Source organism: Ursus arctos, unplaced genomic scaffold, assembly GCF_023065955.2.
Source record: "Ursus arctos isolate Adak ecotype North America unplaced genomic scaffold, UrsArc2.0 scaffold_17, whole genome shotgun sequence".
Classification (NCBI taxonomy): domain Eukaryota; kingdom Metazoa; phylum Chordata; class Mammalia; order Carnivora; family Ursidae; genus Ursus; species Ursus arctos.
The window spans coordinates 13,702,574-13,721,364 of NW_026622841.1; the positions used below are offsets into that span (position 1 = coordinate 13,702,574).

General features: G+C 33.1%; 1 protein-coding gene across 11 annotated transcripts in view; it reads right to left on the reverse strand.

The window, feature by feature from the left end:
- The window catches only part of RELCH (RAB11 binding and LisH domain, coiled-coil and HEAT repeat containing), a 109,995-nt gene that overhangs the window by 61,864 nt on the left and 29,340 nt on the right, over positions 1–18,791 (reverse strand). For 6 of the 11 annotated variants that reach the window (XM_048218491.2, XM_048218492.2, XM_048218490.2 and 3 more), the window contains exons 3-10: positions 17,787–17,858; positions 17,621–17,676; positions 17,406–17,519; positions 15,186–15,389; positions 14,990–15,081; positions 14,099–14,383; positions 11,186–11,261; positions 9,834–9,929 (exon numbers count right to left, since the gene is read on the reverse strand). In XM_048218491.2, coding sequence (XP_048074448.1) covers positions 9,834–9,929; positions 11,186–11,261; positions 14,099–14,383; positions 14,990–15,081; positions 15,186–15,389; positions 17,406–17,519; positions 17,621–17,676; positions 17,787–17,858 — 995 coding nt within the window. Of the gene's footprint in view, positions 1–9,660; positions 9,685–9,833; positions 9,930–11,185; positions 11,262–14,098; positions 14,384–14,989; positions 15,082–15,185; positions 15,390–17,405; positions 17,520–17,620; positions 17,677–17,786; positions 17,859–18,791 lie in introns of all 11 variants that reach the window. The other 5 variants (XM_048218488.2, XM_044383065.3, XM_044383063.3 and 2 more) reach the window with 1 other exon arrangement.

Here is an 18,791-nt window from a genome sequence, read left to right on the forward strand (position 1 = left end):
AACCTTCTTCCTGTTTCCATTGTCTCCACATATGTACTCTTCCATTCTCTTCCTACTGTATTACTCTTTAAAGTTTTGCAATGTAGATATTTGCTATAATTGCAAATACATACATACACACTCTGTTGAAAATACAAAGAATTATTTAGCTTTTTTATCTCAAAAACAAGCATAGCAAAATAACTGTTGCTGTTTATTCTTTGTGCCTTTCATTTTCTCTCTCTTTTTTTTTTAAATCATGAGGCTTAGTGGTCCTTAATCAAAGAGGAAGTTTATGCCCTACATTAATATAAAGACTCTTTTATTGAAATATGGCTGTAAATGTGCCATACTGAAAACCTAATGAAAATCACAACCTTCTCTGATTTTTAGTTTCTTTAAGTAAAACATAAAAAGAATTAAGATCAGGGCAGAAATGGGAAATATTTCATACACAGTCTGCAATTTCCTTCTCTATTGCTAATAGTGAATTATTTTTCCTTCTGAGATCAAAGTTGGCTTCACAAAGCACTTACCAAAGCACTTCTCAGCACAGCAGCCATTACCAACCAATCCTAACTGACACATGGGAGGAAACCTGTCATTTCTTATACCCTTAGACTCTAAAATTCTATGAATTTAGGACTTTGCAGGAAAATATTTTTCACTTTTCTGAATCACAGTAATAAGTTATATTGCCATTTGCTTTTGTTTCTTGCTGGCAAAATTAACAACATATGGGAAGTCATTGCCAATCATTTTTGGATGATATTCCATGCCAAGGAGAATTGAGTACATCTTGGCACATTAACGGCTAAAACAGTTGTAACTCAGTGTATAAAGTAGGTCAGTCTCTTCCTCTTATAGAAATACAGAGCTGAGAAGAGGCCCAGTAAGTGATGGCAGAAAAAAGTGGAAAGAGTAGTTTGTTTCTCATAGAATCATCAAGGATTTTAATTGCTAAGTTATGACTGGCTCCAAATATCTTATCTGTTCACAAGTTCTATTTGTAGAATTCATTCATTTATTTATTTACAAGTTCTATTTGTACCATCCTTGAAATAAAGAATTCTGTACATGTGTCTGTTGTTGTATATTCATGTTTATTTACTGTGAATTCATTTTTCAAGCCTCTGAAGTATTAATACATCGACATCTGAATTATTAAGTCTGTATTTACCATTTTCACACTATTCATATATTAACAGATGTGAATCAATAGTCTCCTTTTGGTATCATTTCTCCAATGAAGAAGTCTAGTGTTTTAAAAACTTTCCTTATAATTCTTTAATGAAACATTTAAAAGATGGTAGCTAAATTTCCTTCAGAAGGCAAGGTGATAGCATTTTTTTTTTCAAGGTGACAGCAGTTTAAAAATGTCTTTAAATGATTACATATAAAAAATGTATTGAGAATAGAGCAGTGTTAGACATCGTATCTAAAGCTTAAGAATTTTTCACATGAAAAGATCCTTAAGCAAATCAGATTTAATATTGCATGTTGAAAAAAAATAATAACCATGGTAAGAAAATACCTATGGCTTTGATAACGTTAAATTCAAAGGTAGTGCCCTCCCCCACAAAAAGTTACTGTGTCCATACTTCAAGGCAACAGAAATCTTACTATTTTATTTAAAACATGCTTTAGCAACTGATAATACTCAATAAATGTGTATTGAAGTGAAATATAAAACAGATGTCCTACTGACACTAGAGAGGAAATCAGTGCAGTAATGCTGTTGCAGAAGGTATTCCATGACTTTATTGTCATTTTGGAAAAGATATTTGTAAGGCTTTTAGAATTCATTAATCTAAAAGGCTTAGTAATTTACATTTTACTCAAGGAAATGACTTTTGCATTTTTAATAACAAAGCTAGTTCTCTCTATATGAAGGATCTCCCACCTCTCAAATCTTAGGTTGCCGAAGGAATTTTGTACAGAATTAAATAGTTCAGTTTTACAACTAAAACAAAGTAACTTTTAATGATAACAAAGAAATCACTTCAGAGATAGGAAATGTCTTTAGAGAATTTTACATTTGATTTTATGAATATTTTTACTTAACTTTCTTAGTCTTACAAAGATTAGTATATTTAGACTACAAAAAGGGGGAGGTGGGGAGAGGAAGCACCTAAAAAGGATCTAAAACAACCTGAGTGATGAGATGTTGGGTGGGAGAAATGAAGGCAAATTTTAACGTTAAAAAAGCATGGAAATGTTGATAACACAATGGCTTCAAGATCTAAAAGAATTCTAAAACAGAAAAGGAAGCATTACATTTAGATCAGATGCCAAGGAGTAAATGTTTGAGTGCTTCAGGTCAAGAAGAAAAATTCTATGGTTCTAGAAAGGTAACACTATTAGTCCAGGAAATTATGGTTCACTGCTTGCCCTCATTGTTCCATTAAAATTATTTCCTATAACTTAAGCTTCATTTAAAAATTTTAGGTAGCTGTTATTTTAAAATTTTCCATTTGGTCTTTTGCCTAGATATTAACCAATACCAAATTACAACTTAAATTCAAGTAAGGATAAGTGTACACCCTCTGATTAAGATTTTCAGTTGAAGCTTGTCAGGGTGTTGACAGTAATACATTAAAAAGGAAAGAGGGGCGCCTGGCTGGCTTAATTGGTAGAGCATGTGACTCTTGATCTCTGGGTTCTGAGTTCAAGCCCCATGTTGGGCACAGAACTTACTTAAAAAAATAAAAAATGAAGAAATAAAGAAATGAAGGAAGGAAGAAAGGAAGGAAGGGAGGAAGGAAGGAAGTAGGACATTACAAAGACTCACATAAGAAAAAAAAACAAGATTACTCACCTCTGGAAAAGTTCTATACTTCAAGGCCTCCTAAAGTATCTATTCTCAGAATTATTATCTAAGGCTTATTATTATCTTAGAATTGTTCCTAAGGTTCAACCTTCAGAAAGCCTTATTAAAATACTTGAATGACTTTAAAACTGTGATACTGCTGGGGCACCTGGGCTCAGCTAGTTAAGCATATGCCTTCAGCTCAGGTCATGACCTCAGGGTCCTGAGATCAAGCCCCCAGCAGGCTCCCTGCACATTCAACAGGGAGTCTGCTTCTCTCCCTCCCTCTCTCTTTCTCCAAAATAAATCTTTAAAAAAAAAACCCAAAAAACTGGTACTGCTAAAGAGCATGTGATTTACTTCCAAAATTAACATACACATACAAACACACATTAAATAGGTAAAAGAGATGGACAAAGCTTATTTACTTCACCATACTATCTATTTTACTTTACTTATCTACTATTCTTTTATATAACTCTTGAAGGGGTTCTGAACAAGTCTCCCCAAAATGTGCCATTTTGGCATGTGGGCTATTTCAAGCTGAAGGCAATAAAAATCCAGGAGACCCAAGAAAAACTTTTACCTCTTCCTTAAACTACCAGAAAGTATTTGGATGGGGGGCCTGGCCAAGAAAGAGAGCTATTTCTAAGAAATAGGTATTTTATCTGAATGACTTATCAGTATGAAAGGACAAACACCTAATTACCAAACATCTGCTCTTCTTACTGTCCTGTGAATCACCCTCCTTACCTTTCTTACACCATTAGCTCAAGATGGCATATAAGCCTAATTGCCCAGCTTGTCCTTGGGTCTTATATTGCTATGGGGCCCCCTTATACATAGGTAATTAAATTTATTTTTCTCCTATGAATCTGTCGTAAGTTAATTTGATGATTAGACTAACCAAAGAACTTAGAAGGGTAGAAGTAAAACCTTTTCCTCCCCACCACTCTCATATAGTTATAATTACCTGGGCTATGATTACTCATAAGTTAAAAAAATTCACCATGGAGCAAACATGAATGCAATACAAAGAACAAAGTTTGGTTTCTCAGAAGATAAGCAGATCTTTAGAGATACTATTGCATTTAAAACGTTTAGGGAGGGGCACCAGGGTGGCTCAGTTAAGGGTCTGACTCTTGGTTTCAGCTCGGGTCCTGGTCTCAGGGTCATGGGATCAAGCCCCTTGACAGGCTCTGTGCTCAGCGAGGAGTCTGCTGAGATTATCTCCCCCCTCTTTCCCTCTCCCTCTGTTCTTCCCCCTGCTCAGGTAGCGCTCTCACTCTCTCTCTCAAAAATAAAAAAAAATAAAAAACTTTTAGGGAATTGGTTCTCTCCTTTGCCTCTTTTTTTTTTTTCCAGCTTTAATGAGATATATTTTATATATCATAAAAATTCAAGTGTACATTCAGTGGTTTTTAGTATATTCAGAGTTGTGCAACCACCACCAATCTAATTTGGGAACAATTTCAACATCTCGAAAAGAAAGCTTGGACTCATTCCCCATTTCCACTTGCCCATCCCCATTCCAGGCCCAGACTTCTCCTTTGCTTTTCCGAGTCAGCTTTCCTTGGCATAGAATGAAAATAAAAATTAAATTTAGATGTATTATTTAAAAATGCTTTTAGAAGTACTCTCTTATGAAATCTCATTTTTAAATTGCAGAATTTTCCCTTCAAATGCATTTAAAGCAGAGATTGTGAAAAATCAACTTCTTTAGCTATATACATACATTTATTCTGTAATTTGGTTTGAAAGATCCGAGTTCTTCAATGAACCCCTTAAGATGAACTACATAAGCCACAAATAGAAAATTTGTTCATGATTTTTTTCCTCCCCAAATCAATAGGCAAGTAGGTCTCTTAAAATACTTAAAAAAAAAAAAAAGATTACCATTACTTAACAGTAGATAGGAGGAAACTTTTTTTCACTTTTTATCACCTCTGAAATTGGGATGCACCTGATAATGGAGATTGTTATAATTTCATTGGAATTCTTCTTTCTTAAAGGTACATAATTGTTACAATTAATGGCATCTTAGATTTGAAATATTGTGGTATGCTAAATTTAGAAAATGCAATAATTGTGACATAAAGATTGAATGAGGTTGTTACTTTTCTTTTAAAAAACAAAATCAAATAACAGTAATATCTATATTCACTGTGCTTTCTACTTTTATAAAAAATAAGAAGTTTAATTTATTAGACAGCTTTAATTAACCTTTATGTCATTCCCTTTAAAATAATGGGTCAAAAAAACAATTAAATGGATCATGAAGAGCATCCCTTTCTTTTTGATTGTTTATTTAGGTATATTCTTTATTGTTTAAAAATATTTATAAAATATATTCATAATTAGTAAAGGCAATACTGATTTGTCAAACTTTCATTTTAATTATATAGACGTAATTACATACTGGCACATCACATAAAATGTCTCCCTTACTGAGCATTTGAAAAATGCTAATTTAAAACATGTTTAAAAGACTATAAAAATATTAGATACTATGCAGCCTTAAGAAAGATAAAAAATATAATGTTACATGGAAAAAAAGTAAAGAATAGTACGAGTGTCGTACCATTTGTGTAAGTCATGGAAGAAAGATCATATATTTATTTGAGTTTGCTTACAGGCACAAAATATTTCTGAAAAAATACAATGCAGTTCTACAATAATATTTGGAGACTTCAATACCCTAGTTTCAATAATGAATAAGCCACTGAACAGATCAGTAAGGAAATAGAGGACCTGAACACTATAATTAAATCTAATAGACATATATAAAACACTTACACTGACAATAGCAAAAGATATATTTTTCTCAAGTGCACATGGAACATTCTCAAGAACATACCGGAGTTTAGGCCAGACAATTCTCAGTAAGTGTTAAAACTACAGACCAATATATCTTATAAATTTTTAGATGCAAAAATGTGCAAAAAAAAAAACAAAACAAAAAAAACTACCACCAAATCCAACAACACATTAAAAGGATTATACACTGTGACCAAGTGGGACTTATCCCTGGAATGCAAGGGTGGTTCAATACATGAAAAATCAATAACATATTATACTACATCAATGGAACAAAGGGAAAATAATTATCATCTCAATCGACACTGAAAAAGCACCTGACAGAATTCAACATCCTTTCATGATAAAAACACTGCAAACGAGGAATAGAAGAAAGCTTCCTTAATAATTAGATAAAAGGCATTTATGAAAAAACCCTATCCAGTATCATACTCAATGGTGAAAAACTGAAAGCTTTCCCCATAAAATCAGGAACAAGACAAAAACATCTGCTTTCTCAAAACACTGCTCTTCACCATTGTACTATAAGTCCTGGCCAGAGCAATTAAGCAAGAGAAAGAAATAAAAGCCATTCAAAATTGGAAAGAAGAAGCAAAACTCTATTTGCAGATAATGTTATTCCGGATAAAGAAAACCACACTAGAATACACAAAAAACTACTAGAACTAATAAACTAATTCAGCAAAGTTGCAAGGTAAGAGATTACCACACAAATATCAGTTCTGTTTCTATAAATCAGCAATGAACAATATGAAAGGAAATTATGGGGAAAATTCCATTTACAATACCATCCAAAACAATAAAATACCTAAGAATAAATTAAAATAAGGAAGTGAAGAAAAAAAATAAATGAAGTAACCAAAGGGGCACCTAGGTGGCTCAGTAGGTTAAATGTCAGACTCTTGGTTTGGGCTCAGGCTGTGATCTCATGGGTGGAGGGATTGAGCCCAGGAGTGGCTCTGTGCTCAGCAAGGAGTCTGCTTGAAAGATTCTCTCCCTTTGCCCCTCCTGCCACTCATACATGCACCCTTTCTCTTTCTAAAATAAATAAACCTTTAAAAAAACTAAAATAAAGGAAGTGAAGGACTTATACATAGAAAACTACAAAACACTGCTGAAAGCAATTAAAGACATAAATAAATGAAAAGAATTCATGAATTGGAAGAATTACTGCCGTTAGAATGGCACTGCCCCCGGGCACCTGGGTGGCTCAGCAGGTTAAGCATCTGCCTTTGGTTCCAGTCATGATCCCGGAGTCCGGAGACTGAGCCCCACATTGGGCTCCCCGCTCAGCAGGGAGTCTGCTTCTCCCTCTGTACCTCACCCCCACCTCAAATAAATAAATAAAATCTTAAAAAAAAAAAAAAAAAGAATGGCAGTACTCCCTAAACTGATCTATAAATTCAAGGCAATTCCTATCAAAATTCCAATGATCTTTACAGCAGAATGAAAGTAGAGTATCAAACTCCTATGGAATTGCAAGGGGCCTTGAATAGGTAAACAATATTGAAAAAGAAAAAAAAGTTAGAGAATTCATACTTCCGAATTTCAAAACTTAGTGCAAAGCTACAGTAATCAAAATAGTGTTGTTGGTACAGGTATGGGGATAAACATAAAGCCCAACAGAACAGAACTCAGAGTCTAGAAATAAATCCAAACACCGGCAGGCAACTGATTTTTGACAAAGGTGCCATGACTATTCAATCGGGAAACATTTCAACAAATAGTGCTGGGACAACTGGACAATCACATGAAAAGAATAAAACTGGACTCCTACCTCACTCCACATACAAATGCAAATGGATCAATGACCTAAATATAAGAGCTAAAACCATAAAACTATTAGAAGGAAGCACAGGGGATAAATCTTCTTGACCTCAGACTTGGCAACAGATTCTTAGATTTGACACCAAAAACACAAGCAACAAAAGAAAAACATTTAAATATCCATCAAAGGACATTATCAAAAATGTGAAAAGACAATCTACCAAATGGAAGGAAATGTTTGCAAATCATATATAAAATAAGGATTTAATATCCAGAATTGTAAGAACTCTTACAACTCAAAAACAAACAACCTAATTAAAAAATGGGCAAAGGACTTAACAGAATATACTAGAAACTAATAACATTTATTACACGTGGAATGATGGCTCAGGGACAGGGGAAGAGTTTTTGCTGTTTATCTTTTTATATTTAAAAAGATGTTAAGCCATGTAAATGTGTTAATCAAAACTTTAAATCATGTTTCTAATGATTTATTTATTTAACTAGCTAGGATATTACTATGATCAGTTAGTTTATTGAAGGACATTTTAATTATATTTACATATTAATAAAAGGCTTATCCTGATAAAAGATTACATAAAACTTGAGAAATAAGAAAAAATCAAAATATTAATCCTTTAATTACAAGACCTTTTTAAAAATACATATTTAAGGCATTAAGGTGAAATATTAAATAAAAGTAATCTAATATCAAAGGAGGAAATGAAATAAAACTTTTGTCCTTTCATGCCCTGGGATTGGTTTCAAACCAAACTAAGATAAACTTCATTATTTACCAATATAATTTCAAGAGAATACAACTTTGATATATTAGAAATGGTAAATTTTCTGATACAACAGAATAATAATTAAAGATAAACGATCACTTCTTCATGAAACTATAAGTATATATTTTATAAATACAAAAAACTTAAAATCAGCCATAAAAGTAAACATCATACCACAAACGGAATGTGTGTATGTATAAATATATATGCTTGCATATATATTTATATATATAATGTATCTGATTACTGATGACGCAAATTTATAAATACTTCATGCAGTACAATCAGATTTTAGTGGTAGAATCTTTTATGATAAAAAAGGGAAAATTAAAATAAGGCTTAAACTGCATCTCATAACAATTAGGTTTCTGTGCTATTTTAAAGATTATATTAAGGAAACATAGTAAAAGGGATGCAAACATTAATGCATTGCATGGATTATGTTACAAGCTAAAAAAGGAAAAGAAGCTCAAACATCATTCTGCCAGACAGAACTGAAAAACAATCTGAAATTGGACACTGATCCTTCAAGATACAGGAATCTTCCACACTTATTAATATCTCACAACTATTTTTATGTATTAGGTAAAATAAAACCACCAGTAAGAAAAGTCTTTTAAATCTTTTTTTAAATTCAAAACACCTATAGGAATAAAAATTTTTAATGTAAGTTTTACATGTAAGTTTCTACATGTAAGTTTTCTTGAGGATCAGTACAAATTTCTTGTGCTAAACAGATAATTCAGGGTAAGCTTTATATGGGTTTTGCCAATGCACTGTGTACCTATCATACTGTAGGTCCCATGAAATATGACTGAAATCAGTGGTAAATATTAAGAAGATAATAGAAGACTTATTCTAAAATATTCTTAACCCATTTTTTATTAAAAAAATTTGTGAACTGGAAGTTAATTTTATAAATTGAATAATTCAAATAAATTATTAAACTTGGTTACAAATAAATCATCCACTGTCATTTAAATTATAGATAACTTTTTACTACTCTTTTCTTGGCTAAATATAACTCTAAAGATAACTCCTTACAGTATGGCTCATAACAGTACTAAAAGATATTGGCTACTGTATTGTGGATATTTTAAGCATCTGTCAATAACAAAGTTATGAAAAAAGCAAAAGAAGGTACTTTCAAAAGTTATTGTCAATACTATAACTATCTTATCGTAAGACAAGTGTGATTATTGACAAACAAATATAATAAAACTAACATTTATAATAGGTCACTACAAGTACATTTAGGAAAAAAGTTACATTATTAGTCCCAGTTAATTTTCAATACAAAGAGGGTCTATTTTTGTATACATATCAAGCATATCTTATCAAGAGCAGAGAGAAAATAAATTAGTTCACTGGTAATATAATAAACGGACAGTATTCATTGCACATAAATGGACCTACAGTAATAGTTAGTGTTGCAGAAGCTAATGATGCTTTAAGCAAAATTGGAAAAACATGAATACCATGCAGTTTTACTGAACTCACCTGACAGAGGTGTAAAACCATTCTCTAGGAGCAGAGATGCATGCACAAAAGTAAGAATATGATTGCAAGTAATAGACTTTAACAAAATAAAAATATAACACTAAACTTCAAAATGACAGAAAATGGACAACATGATGAGATTACTGGTATGAAAACACATTTATGTGTCTCACCTCTCTCTTTGCCAACAGCACATTAGGAACAATGTGTGGCAGGCAGCGCCCCAGCATTAACATAACACTTTTCTCACTGTCTGCAATCCGAGACACCTAGAAAACCAAAGAATTAATAAATGATGATGGTGTAGAACTTCCATGAATGATGGTTCCTGAAGTTCATGCTTTAGACCCTGCCACCTCCGCTCCAAGCACACATCCAAAATTCCATCTTCTGATGGTAATGGTAATAACAAGACATCCCTATCAACAACAACAAGAACTGTGCTCCCACACAGGATAAACATTTCTGTAAACATGAAATGGATTGAAAACACCAGGAAGAAGCAGGCGTGAATCCAAGGAGTCCTACTAGGCTGCAGTTCTGGGAACAACTACAGATAACATAGGACTGAGGCAACTTCAGCAGTTTTTTATTCTTGAAAAGATGCCCTACATAGCTACGATCTATGCCTATGGCAACAGTTTGTAGAGTGAAGCTGCATACAAGAGGAGGCCCCTGGAGGCTGACCCAGTCTTGCCGTGAGGCTTGCCAGAATTGCATCCAAACCATCCTCTAGCTCTTTCATACTAGCAATGACATTGTGAAACTGAAGCCCACAAGGGGTTGAGTGGAATCAACCACGAAACAACTAAAAAGGGGAAGAGTGAGTATAAAGATAGAAAGAAATAATTAAATACCCTGTCAAGATGAGCCTCCAACAATTAGGAAGCAGCTGAGGAAAACTAATCTGAGAGCTAACAAACTCAGCAATCAAAGATAACCACTCCCAGGGCACGTGGGTGGCTCAGTCAGTTAAGCATCTGCCTTCAGCCCAGGTCATGACCTCAGGGCCCGGGGATGGAGCCTAGCATCATCCAGCGTCCATGGTCGTTGGGCTCCCTGCTCAGTGGGGAGTCTGCTTCTCCGTCTCCCTCTGCCCCTCCACCCCACTTGTGCTCTCTCTCACTCTCGCTCTCTCAAATAAACTCTTCATAAAAAAAAGATAACCACTCCTAATTAATAAAAATAATGGACTAATCTAAAAATAACTGAAATATAAATAATATGTACACTGGTTTTCCAAATTATATCAAGAAGAGGCATATTACCATATGTCAGCCATAACAAATTAAAAACAGACTACAAAAGGTCACCTTAATACTAAACAAAATTTTAATCCAAAGGACAGAAATAATAACTAACTTTCTTAAAAGTTTAAAATTTTAGAAATTATTTCTTAGAGCATTATTTTAAAAAATAGATGTTTATTTGAAATGGAGTCTTATCACATCTGTTTTTGGATGAGATATTGAAATGAAAAACCAAATATTTTAAGAAAGTTCCAAGAATATATGGTATAATTTACCTCTGATCCTAAACGACTATCTGCCGACATTCGACAAAAAGAGAGTAGAGCTTGGTGGAAAGCAGGAGACAATTTCCTAGAAGAAAAATTGGATGAAAAGGGGACAATACCAAACAGTTACCACTGGCATTTAGGAGAAGGTAAGTTGCATGTTATAACTCCTATTCCTGCATTAATACTGCCCCACAAATGCTAACTGGATTTTTCAGCTACCAATGACCTGAAGGACACTTCACTAGAGAATTACACAGAAGAAAAAATTAGCAATAACCGATTTTAAAAAAGTTTTACGTTATGTGAACAGCCCGTAAACGTCAACAGATGAAACCTGAAATGTAGAACAGGTCAATGATTATAGAAAGTATTTGTAAAATCTGAAATGAGGACTTTTTTCTCCCCAATTCTCTCTGGTCCCAGAAAGGTAAACAGTGGATACAAAGTTTCTGACAGGAATTAAAGTTTTGCAGACCTAATGATAATGATAAACCTTAATATTAGAAACCCACATAAAAGAGGTAAAAATTAAAGATAAATGAAGCAGAGGCTCAGTCAACATTCACAGTATATTGTAAAGTATTTTTTTGTTATTGAAAATAATTAGCTTACTTATGCTTAAAAAATGAGGTTAAAACATTTGTATCTCTAAAACAACACTAGTTTCTATGTAGTAGTATTCATAAAATATACTATGAGTTGCACTTTATGTGCTCAATCTACAAAGAAAAGGGCTAACACTAAACGTTACAAAATAGAGGTTATTTAGCATATACTACAAAGTGATTCAATAATTTCTATGATCACAAAGAGTAATGTACCAAAGCTTGAGTCTATTTCCTCATCTATGTTCCTTCTCCCATATTCTTTCAGGGGAACAGCCATGATCCATCTAATTGACCAACCCAGAAACCACAAATCAGCCTTTATTTTTCCCTTTCATTTCACCCCAAATCCAATCAAGCTTTTACCTTCTAACTTAAATTCTACCTACTTCTTTCAAATACAAGTTAGGCCTCAACCATTTCTTACCTGGAGTCTTCCAAAAGACGCCCTATTAGTCTTCTTTCCTCCAGTCTTGCTACCGTCTAATCACCTCTACCTTAGAGGAATCTTTCTAAAACTTAGATACCATCATGTCCCAGGCTCTCTAAAATGAGTTAACATGGCTTATATGACTTAGTCTTTGCTTAAACCTTAATAAATTCTTCTTAGTTCACCAAAATGTGTGGTATAATCCTAGCACATGCTATCCTCCCTTAGTGGGATCACTCATCCTCCTACCTCTTTGTCTAGTTAACTCCTATTTAGTTGTCATGCCTCAGGTTAGACACTTCTTCCCTGAAAACTTCCCTGTTCTGATGATTAGGCTAGGTGCCCTGATTGTGTGTTCCCAAAGCAAGCTGAACTTCTCTTATATTACTATTTTTCATATTTTATTATGACTATCTGATTGTTGGTCTCTCTCACACTATTATCCTTGTGACTGAAGGGGTTACCCCATGTTTTGCCTTTCATTATATTCCTTGTTAATACTGCCTAGCACATAGTTAAGAGCTAAAAAAAATTAGTCGAACAAATTTAACAACCACCCTTCTCCACAAAGTGGCTTTGCATATCAAAAGAGATATATGGAAGTACTCCTAAACACTAAAGAACTACTATAAATGCCACTATTGTTGAGTATCGTAACATGGATTTTTACGACTCTATCTTATCCATAGTAGAAAAAATGCAACTTGAGGACTGGGACATATCTATTTCAACTCTGTAACCTCCCTGATACCTAAAGAAAAATATGGCTAGTAGGTATACAAAAAGTTGTGGCTCATCAGTGGAAAGATTTGTTTAAAAAAAAAAAATCAAATATTTCTTACTAATAATGAGTACCTCTAAGTCTAAAAGAAATCAGTCATGCTTTCCTATTAAATCCCAACACTAGTGTAATATCCAGTCTGTTTAACAGAAGGAGGAAAGATGACTTGTGGCTCAGAATTGCACCACACGATATTTATGAGGATGCTACAAGTTAGGATAAAGAAAGAATTTACAACTGTGCCTAAAATATAAAAAAGAGCAGAGTAAATATTCCTTTCTTAAAACGATTTTTTCACATTATAACCTAAAAAATTTTTAAATTATATTTTGTCTCCTCCACTAGAAAACCTGATCATAAAGGGCAGGTATCACTTATCTCATTTGATTTCAATCACCGAGACCCAATAAAATTAAGTAAATGAATCAAGCTAATACTATTAATACAGTATTAGTAATGGAAGCAGACCCAGGAAAAAGGGATTAGGAGCAGAAACAACTCCCCTATTTACATTGGTAACTATGCAGTATCAAAACCTTCCACTGAGTCTGTTAATGAATGAATAGAGAAAAGGTAAAAATCACTGGCTACAGGATTGCCTGGGCGGTGCAGCTGGTTGAGTGTCTGACTCTTGGTTTCGGCTCAGGTCGTGACCTCAAGGTCTGTCATGGTCGTTGAGATGGAGCCTTGCATTGGCTCTGTGCTCAGCAGGGAGTCTGCTTCATATTCTCTCTCCCTCTTTCTCTGGCCCTCCCGCTTGTGCACACACTGTCTCTCTTTTTCTCAAATAAATAAATCTTAAAAATAAACCACTGGCTACAGGAGTTTATAGCACATAGAACATACATATTATTTTATGGGTTTAAGTACTTTGCTAAGATAGAAGCTACCCCATTTATGTCTTAATCCTCCTTAATGTAACTGAACTTAGTAATTACTTTGTGATATGTGTTTTTGAGACATGTACCTTGCTATGTGTTAAGTTCATGCCAAATGTAAAAATTCATACATCTGACCTGAAAAATAAGAAATGAAGCTCTTCCAATTTGGTAAGGTATTAAATAACTGAAAGATGCATTTCAAAAAATTGGTTGCATACTAACCTATTGGGTTTATCAAAATGGACTGTGTTTTTAGTTGATGGAGAAGAAGATGGCATTTCTTCTTTTTCTCTCCTGGGGACAGAATTTGGGAAATTCTCCTTAGGAATATTGGAATCAACTTCATCTGATTTTGAAAGATGGGTATCTTTGTCTTTTTGCTTGTCTGAGCTATTTATAACTGGGTTCTGTCCACTGTCTTCAGAGTCTTTATGATCCAAAGAAGGTTGAACAGAGTCACAAACTACTGGGATGGTGAAGTGTTCATTTTTGAGGAAGTCCATTTCACTGTAGAAAGAAAGAAATTATCAGAGAACAACTGTATTTTTAAAACTTTGGCAAGAGCATAAACCTCATACTAGGTTTCATGCATAAAGGTATAACATATTAATAGAAAACTGTCTGGCATCTGATTAAGCTTTTCTATACTACATAAAGGTACATATACCTTCATATACCTAAAAGTATAACTACAAACTCTTACCAATGAAGCATAAAAATGGCCTTATAAACTCTGCTTTGAATCAGCATTTAACTTTCTTTCCTGTATTTGCAAAATGGGAATAATTCCATCTAACCCACAGGACCACAATAAGAATTAAATGAAATAATCAGTGGGAAATATTTATAACATTAGTGTGAAGGAGTTATTTTATTAATACTGACACAACTATGGGAAACCAATTACATGATTACCACAATGACTTAATAACTTTTTTTGGGGAAAAAGAACATATTAAATATATAAAACAATTATAAGACTTTCTCTCAGAAGTATTAGAATATGAAAAATTATGTCTTACAACCGAAATATTATTTTATATATTTATACAATCTGTCAATTTCTTTAAAAACTTTAAGAGGTTTTTTAAGAAATGATGTTTAAATACTAACCTTTCAAGTCTTCTGATTTGCTCCATCAAAGACCATTTCTCACTATTTAATAAACTAATTTTATCTTCTAATTTCTGTACTAGCAAGGAGTTCTAAAATCAAAATGGGAGAAAAACAGAAACTCAAGATATCATAGCATGCTTTTACACAATTTAAATACTTTTTGTGGACTTGACTAATTAGTTAATATGCTCACCTCTACAGTCTGAGGAGCTTCAAGGCTTGGAGGCAGGCTGCCTAAAACTGGTGTAAGAGCCTCTAATTCATCTTCTTCTACACCACTGGCTACATCTACAAGATCTTTCCCAGTCACTTGATGATTTCCAAAATCTCGGTAGAGTTGCAGTAAGTCTGGAGGTTTTGGAATGTTTAATCCTACATCATCCCAGAGTTCAAAATCCTAAAAGATAAATAATTATAATATTAAAAAAACTATGAAGAAATTTTATCCTGCATTTTTGAGATTCATTTTATTTCTTACGTAAGGCTAATATCTTGAAAACCCAACAGAATCATAATTTTGTTGTAATGTCAAAGTGTATAATCCAAGTGGGAAAACATCATTGTTAAACTTACATTACATCTTCCACTGTCTAATATTATTCTTATAAATTTCCTGATATCCTAGAGAAACAGGTTTAACTGTTTCAGATGTCAAAATGTTGCACATACAATCGTGTTATTAAATCTCTCAAAAATGCAAACTCTTAACTTTCAAGATTGTGTTAATTTAAGCTTGTAAAACATACCTAAATATTTGCATGAAATCATTGAACATGTCTATATTAAGAAAATCTTAGTTCATAAGTTGTACCCGTTATTTATAAGTAAACTACTTGATGGCATTAATTTTGTTCTTCCTTTATTATTCTAAGCTATATATATTTAGTGTAATCTCTAGTGGTTAGCAAGCAATTTAATTTGCTCGCCTTCTTGCTATAGCTGTTTGAATGTAATTTATATTATTAAAAATGCTTCTGACAATTTTCAGAATCCACATAGCTATTCTTCAATTTGTTGTATATGAAACATTCTCTTGAATTCACTCTAATACAATTTTATTACTAAAGTACAAGAAGGCATAGCACCTCAAGCACTCTATGAGCAAAGATCCTTTGAAAGGCTTTATAAAATTCCAGAGTAACTTATCACATGCAAATATATTGTCTTACCATTCTCTCTTTCTCTAATACATCAAATTTAGTATTAGTTTGATATCTTGTAACTTATTTATAATTTATTTAGGAAACCCTCTTTGAGAAACTATGGCATATTCATCTGAATGTTCTAAATGTGACATTCTTATTGAAGCTTTATTTGAATAATGTGAACAGTCATTATTGATGCTTAAATCTGATCAAATATAAAGCAGGTATTAAAAGTGGGGGCTTTGGAGAAATCGGACCCAATATAAAATTCGTATCTGTCTCCGTTTATCAGTGTTATAAATTAATTTGAAACTTAAACAGGTCATCTGTAAAATGGGTATAAATCTTACCTCTTATAGTTTTTGTAAGGATAAAATAAAATGTATATTAAGGTCTTAACACAGTGCTTGGTCTACAAGAACTAAACAAATTAAGATTTTTTAAAAAAGTTATTAAATTATTATTACACATATTATTCATATGTCCATTTATCCATCTATATTCATTAAACATTAATTAGATATCTACTGTGTGCTTAGAAAAAGGAATAAAATATTGTTGCTACTCAGGGGCTTTCACAGTTCAAGAGTAAGGACATAAAGAAACAGACAGACTCCGAAGTATTATAGACAGTATAATTAAAGAGCTGTCAAGAATTCAGAGTAAGGAGTCAATTTCTGTCTTGAGGTAGAAGGAAAGGTTTTAGAAAGGTGATGACCTATGTACTCTCTTAGAAAAGGTTTAGGTATTTACAAGGCACATGGCAATGAAGGGATAAGGGAACTAATTATTTCAGAGACAAGGGGAAGAATGAACAAAAGCACAAAACTCTGAAGGAACCAGATATGCTGAGGGGGATGAAAGCCCTTCTGTTTGGCAAGATTATAATGAATAGACAAAAGATAATACTGGAGAGGCAGGCAGAGGATAAGCTAAAAAGAAAGTTGAGAATGCTTATATATTTAGAATTGCTAAGGAAGGAGTTAAAGCAGTAAGTAGGAGAGATGACTGACATGAAAACAGAGAGATTTAGAAGGCGGAGATACAGATGTAGCGGGAGCAAGACAGTGACAAAGTTGAGTGTGGCAATGGGAGCATGGCCAAAAGAATACTACACTGCATGGGCAGAGAAGTGTTTGGTAACTAGTGATACAGAATGTTACTGTATGTATGACTTAAAAAATTAAAGAAACTAGGTATAAGAGAAAATAAATACATTATAATTTAAAAAGAAAACAAATCATTGTCAAAAAAATTAATAATTATACCTGATCATCATTTTCATCTGAAAAGGTTATTGATGTAAGCTTGTAGTTATTCTTCAATAAAAATTCATTGACTAAGAAGTTTAGAGCTCTCTTTTCAAGAGGTTTGATTGGTTCCTAGAGGCAAAATAAAAGATAAAATACTGTAAGTTTCCTTCCTTCAATCCTTGTGCTACCATTTTATGTGGAAGATACTTTTAGGTCTGTCATTCACCCACCTGAATTTCAGGACTTGATTTGTAATTTTTTCGTTCCTGTAAAGGAACTTCGTGTTCTGGTGGAAGAAATATAAATAATACTTTACTATTTTACACTTGAAAATATCTCAGCTACTTCTACATTGTCAAAGTAGAAAAAGTCTCAAAAAAGTTTTATGTACACCACCTGCAGCCTTTGTCAGGTTGGCTCGGAGGGCCTGAATGGTCTCCTTGGCTTTCCGTAGTTCAAACTCCAGGACTGGACAGGGATTTGGAATAAACACACACAGGCATCCAACCAAGAAAAGGGAAAACAAAATTAAAAAATAAAAAGCAAGGATGGGTATGAAAAAAAAATACAATTTGTATTGAAAACAGAAAGCATGCAGTCTTTATGAAATTTGTGAACGCATGCAGCAGAGTTGGTTTGCAAGCAAACTGGTGAATGTTTTCCATAGTTTTAGAATTCAGGGGACTGCTGATCAAATGTTCTAGCTGTCTGACAGGGAATAAATCTATTTAAAAATAAAATCTATGGCATACTCTCATTTAGGTAAATAAAAATATTGGTAATCTGGGTACCTGTACTTCACTCAGTGTAGGTAAGAAAATGCAATGGAATTTTTCAGGTGACATAATTTTAGGGGGAAAGACAAAAATTTAGATCAAGTCCAAGCAAATATACTTAAAGAAAACCTTAGTATTAAAAAATAAAAAGGTATTTTTAAATGCATTATTTAGAATGTTATAAATCAATATACAGAAACATTAGTGAATATATCCCTTCATTAAGATGTTGAAGAAACATGGCTTAAATATTTAATAAATGTTGGGATGGCTTTAAGTTTTTCTACAGAGTTATGTTATCTACAGACAAGCACAGATATGTTAAATACGTATCTTAAAAAATGTACCTATGGTCTTAGGTTTCATTTAAAGCCAAAGGGTTGAAACTGTTTGTTTTTTCATTTCAATTTAAGACCATCCTAAAGTAAATGTGTACGATTCTAAAAATATTGTACCTAAGGATACTAAGTAAAATTAAATAGGATTCCAAAGTTTCTGATAACTCTCCAAATAGATATCTCTTCAAGTTGAGAGATACTAATTAGTGAAACTCAAAGACTTCTCTTGTAACTGGTAAGATAAATGTGAATACTGAGGAAACATTTTTAAAAGCTCTTTAAAATGT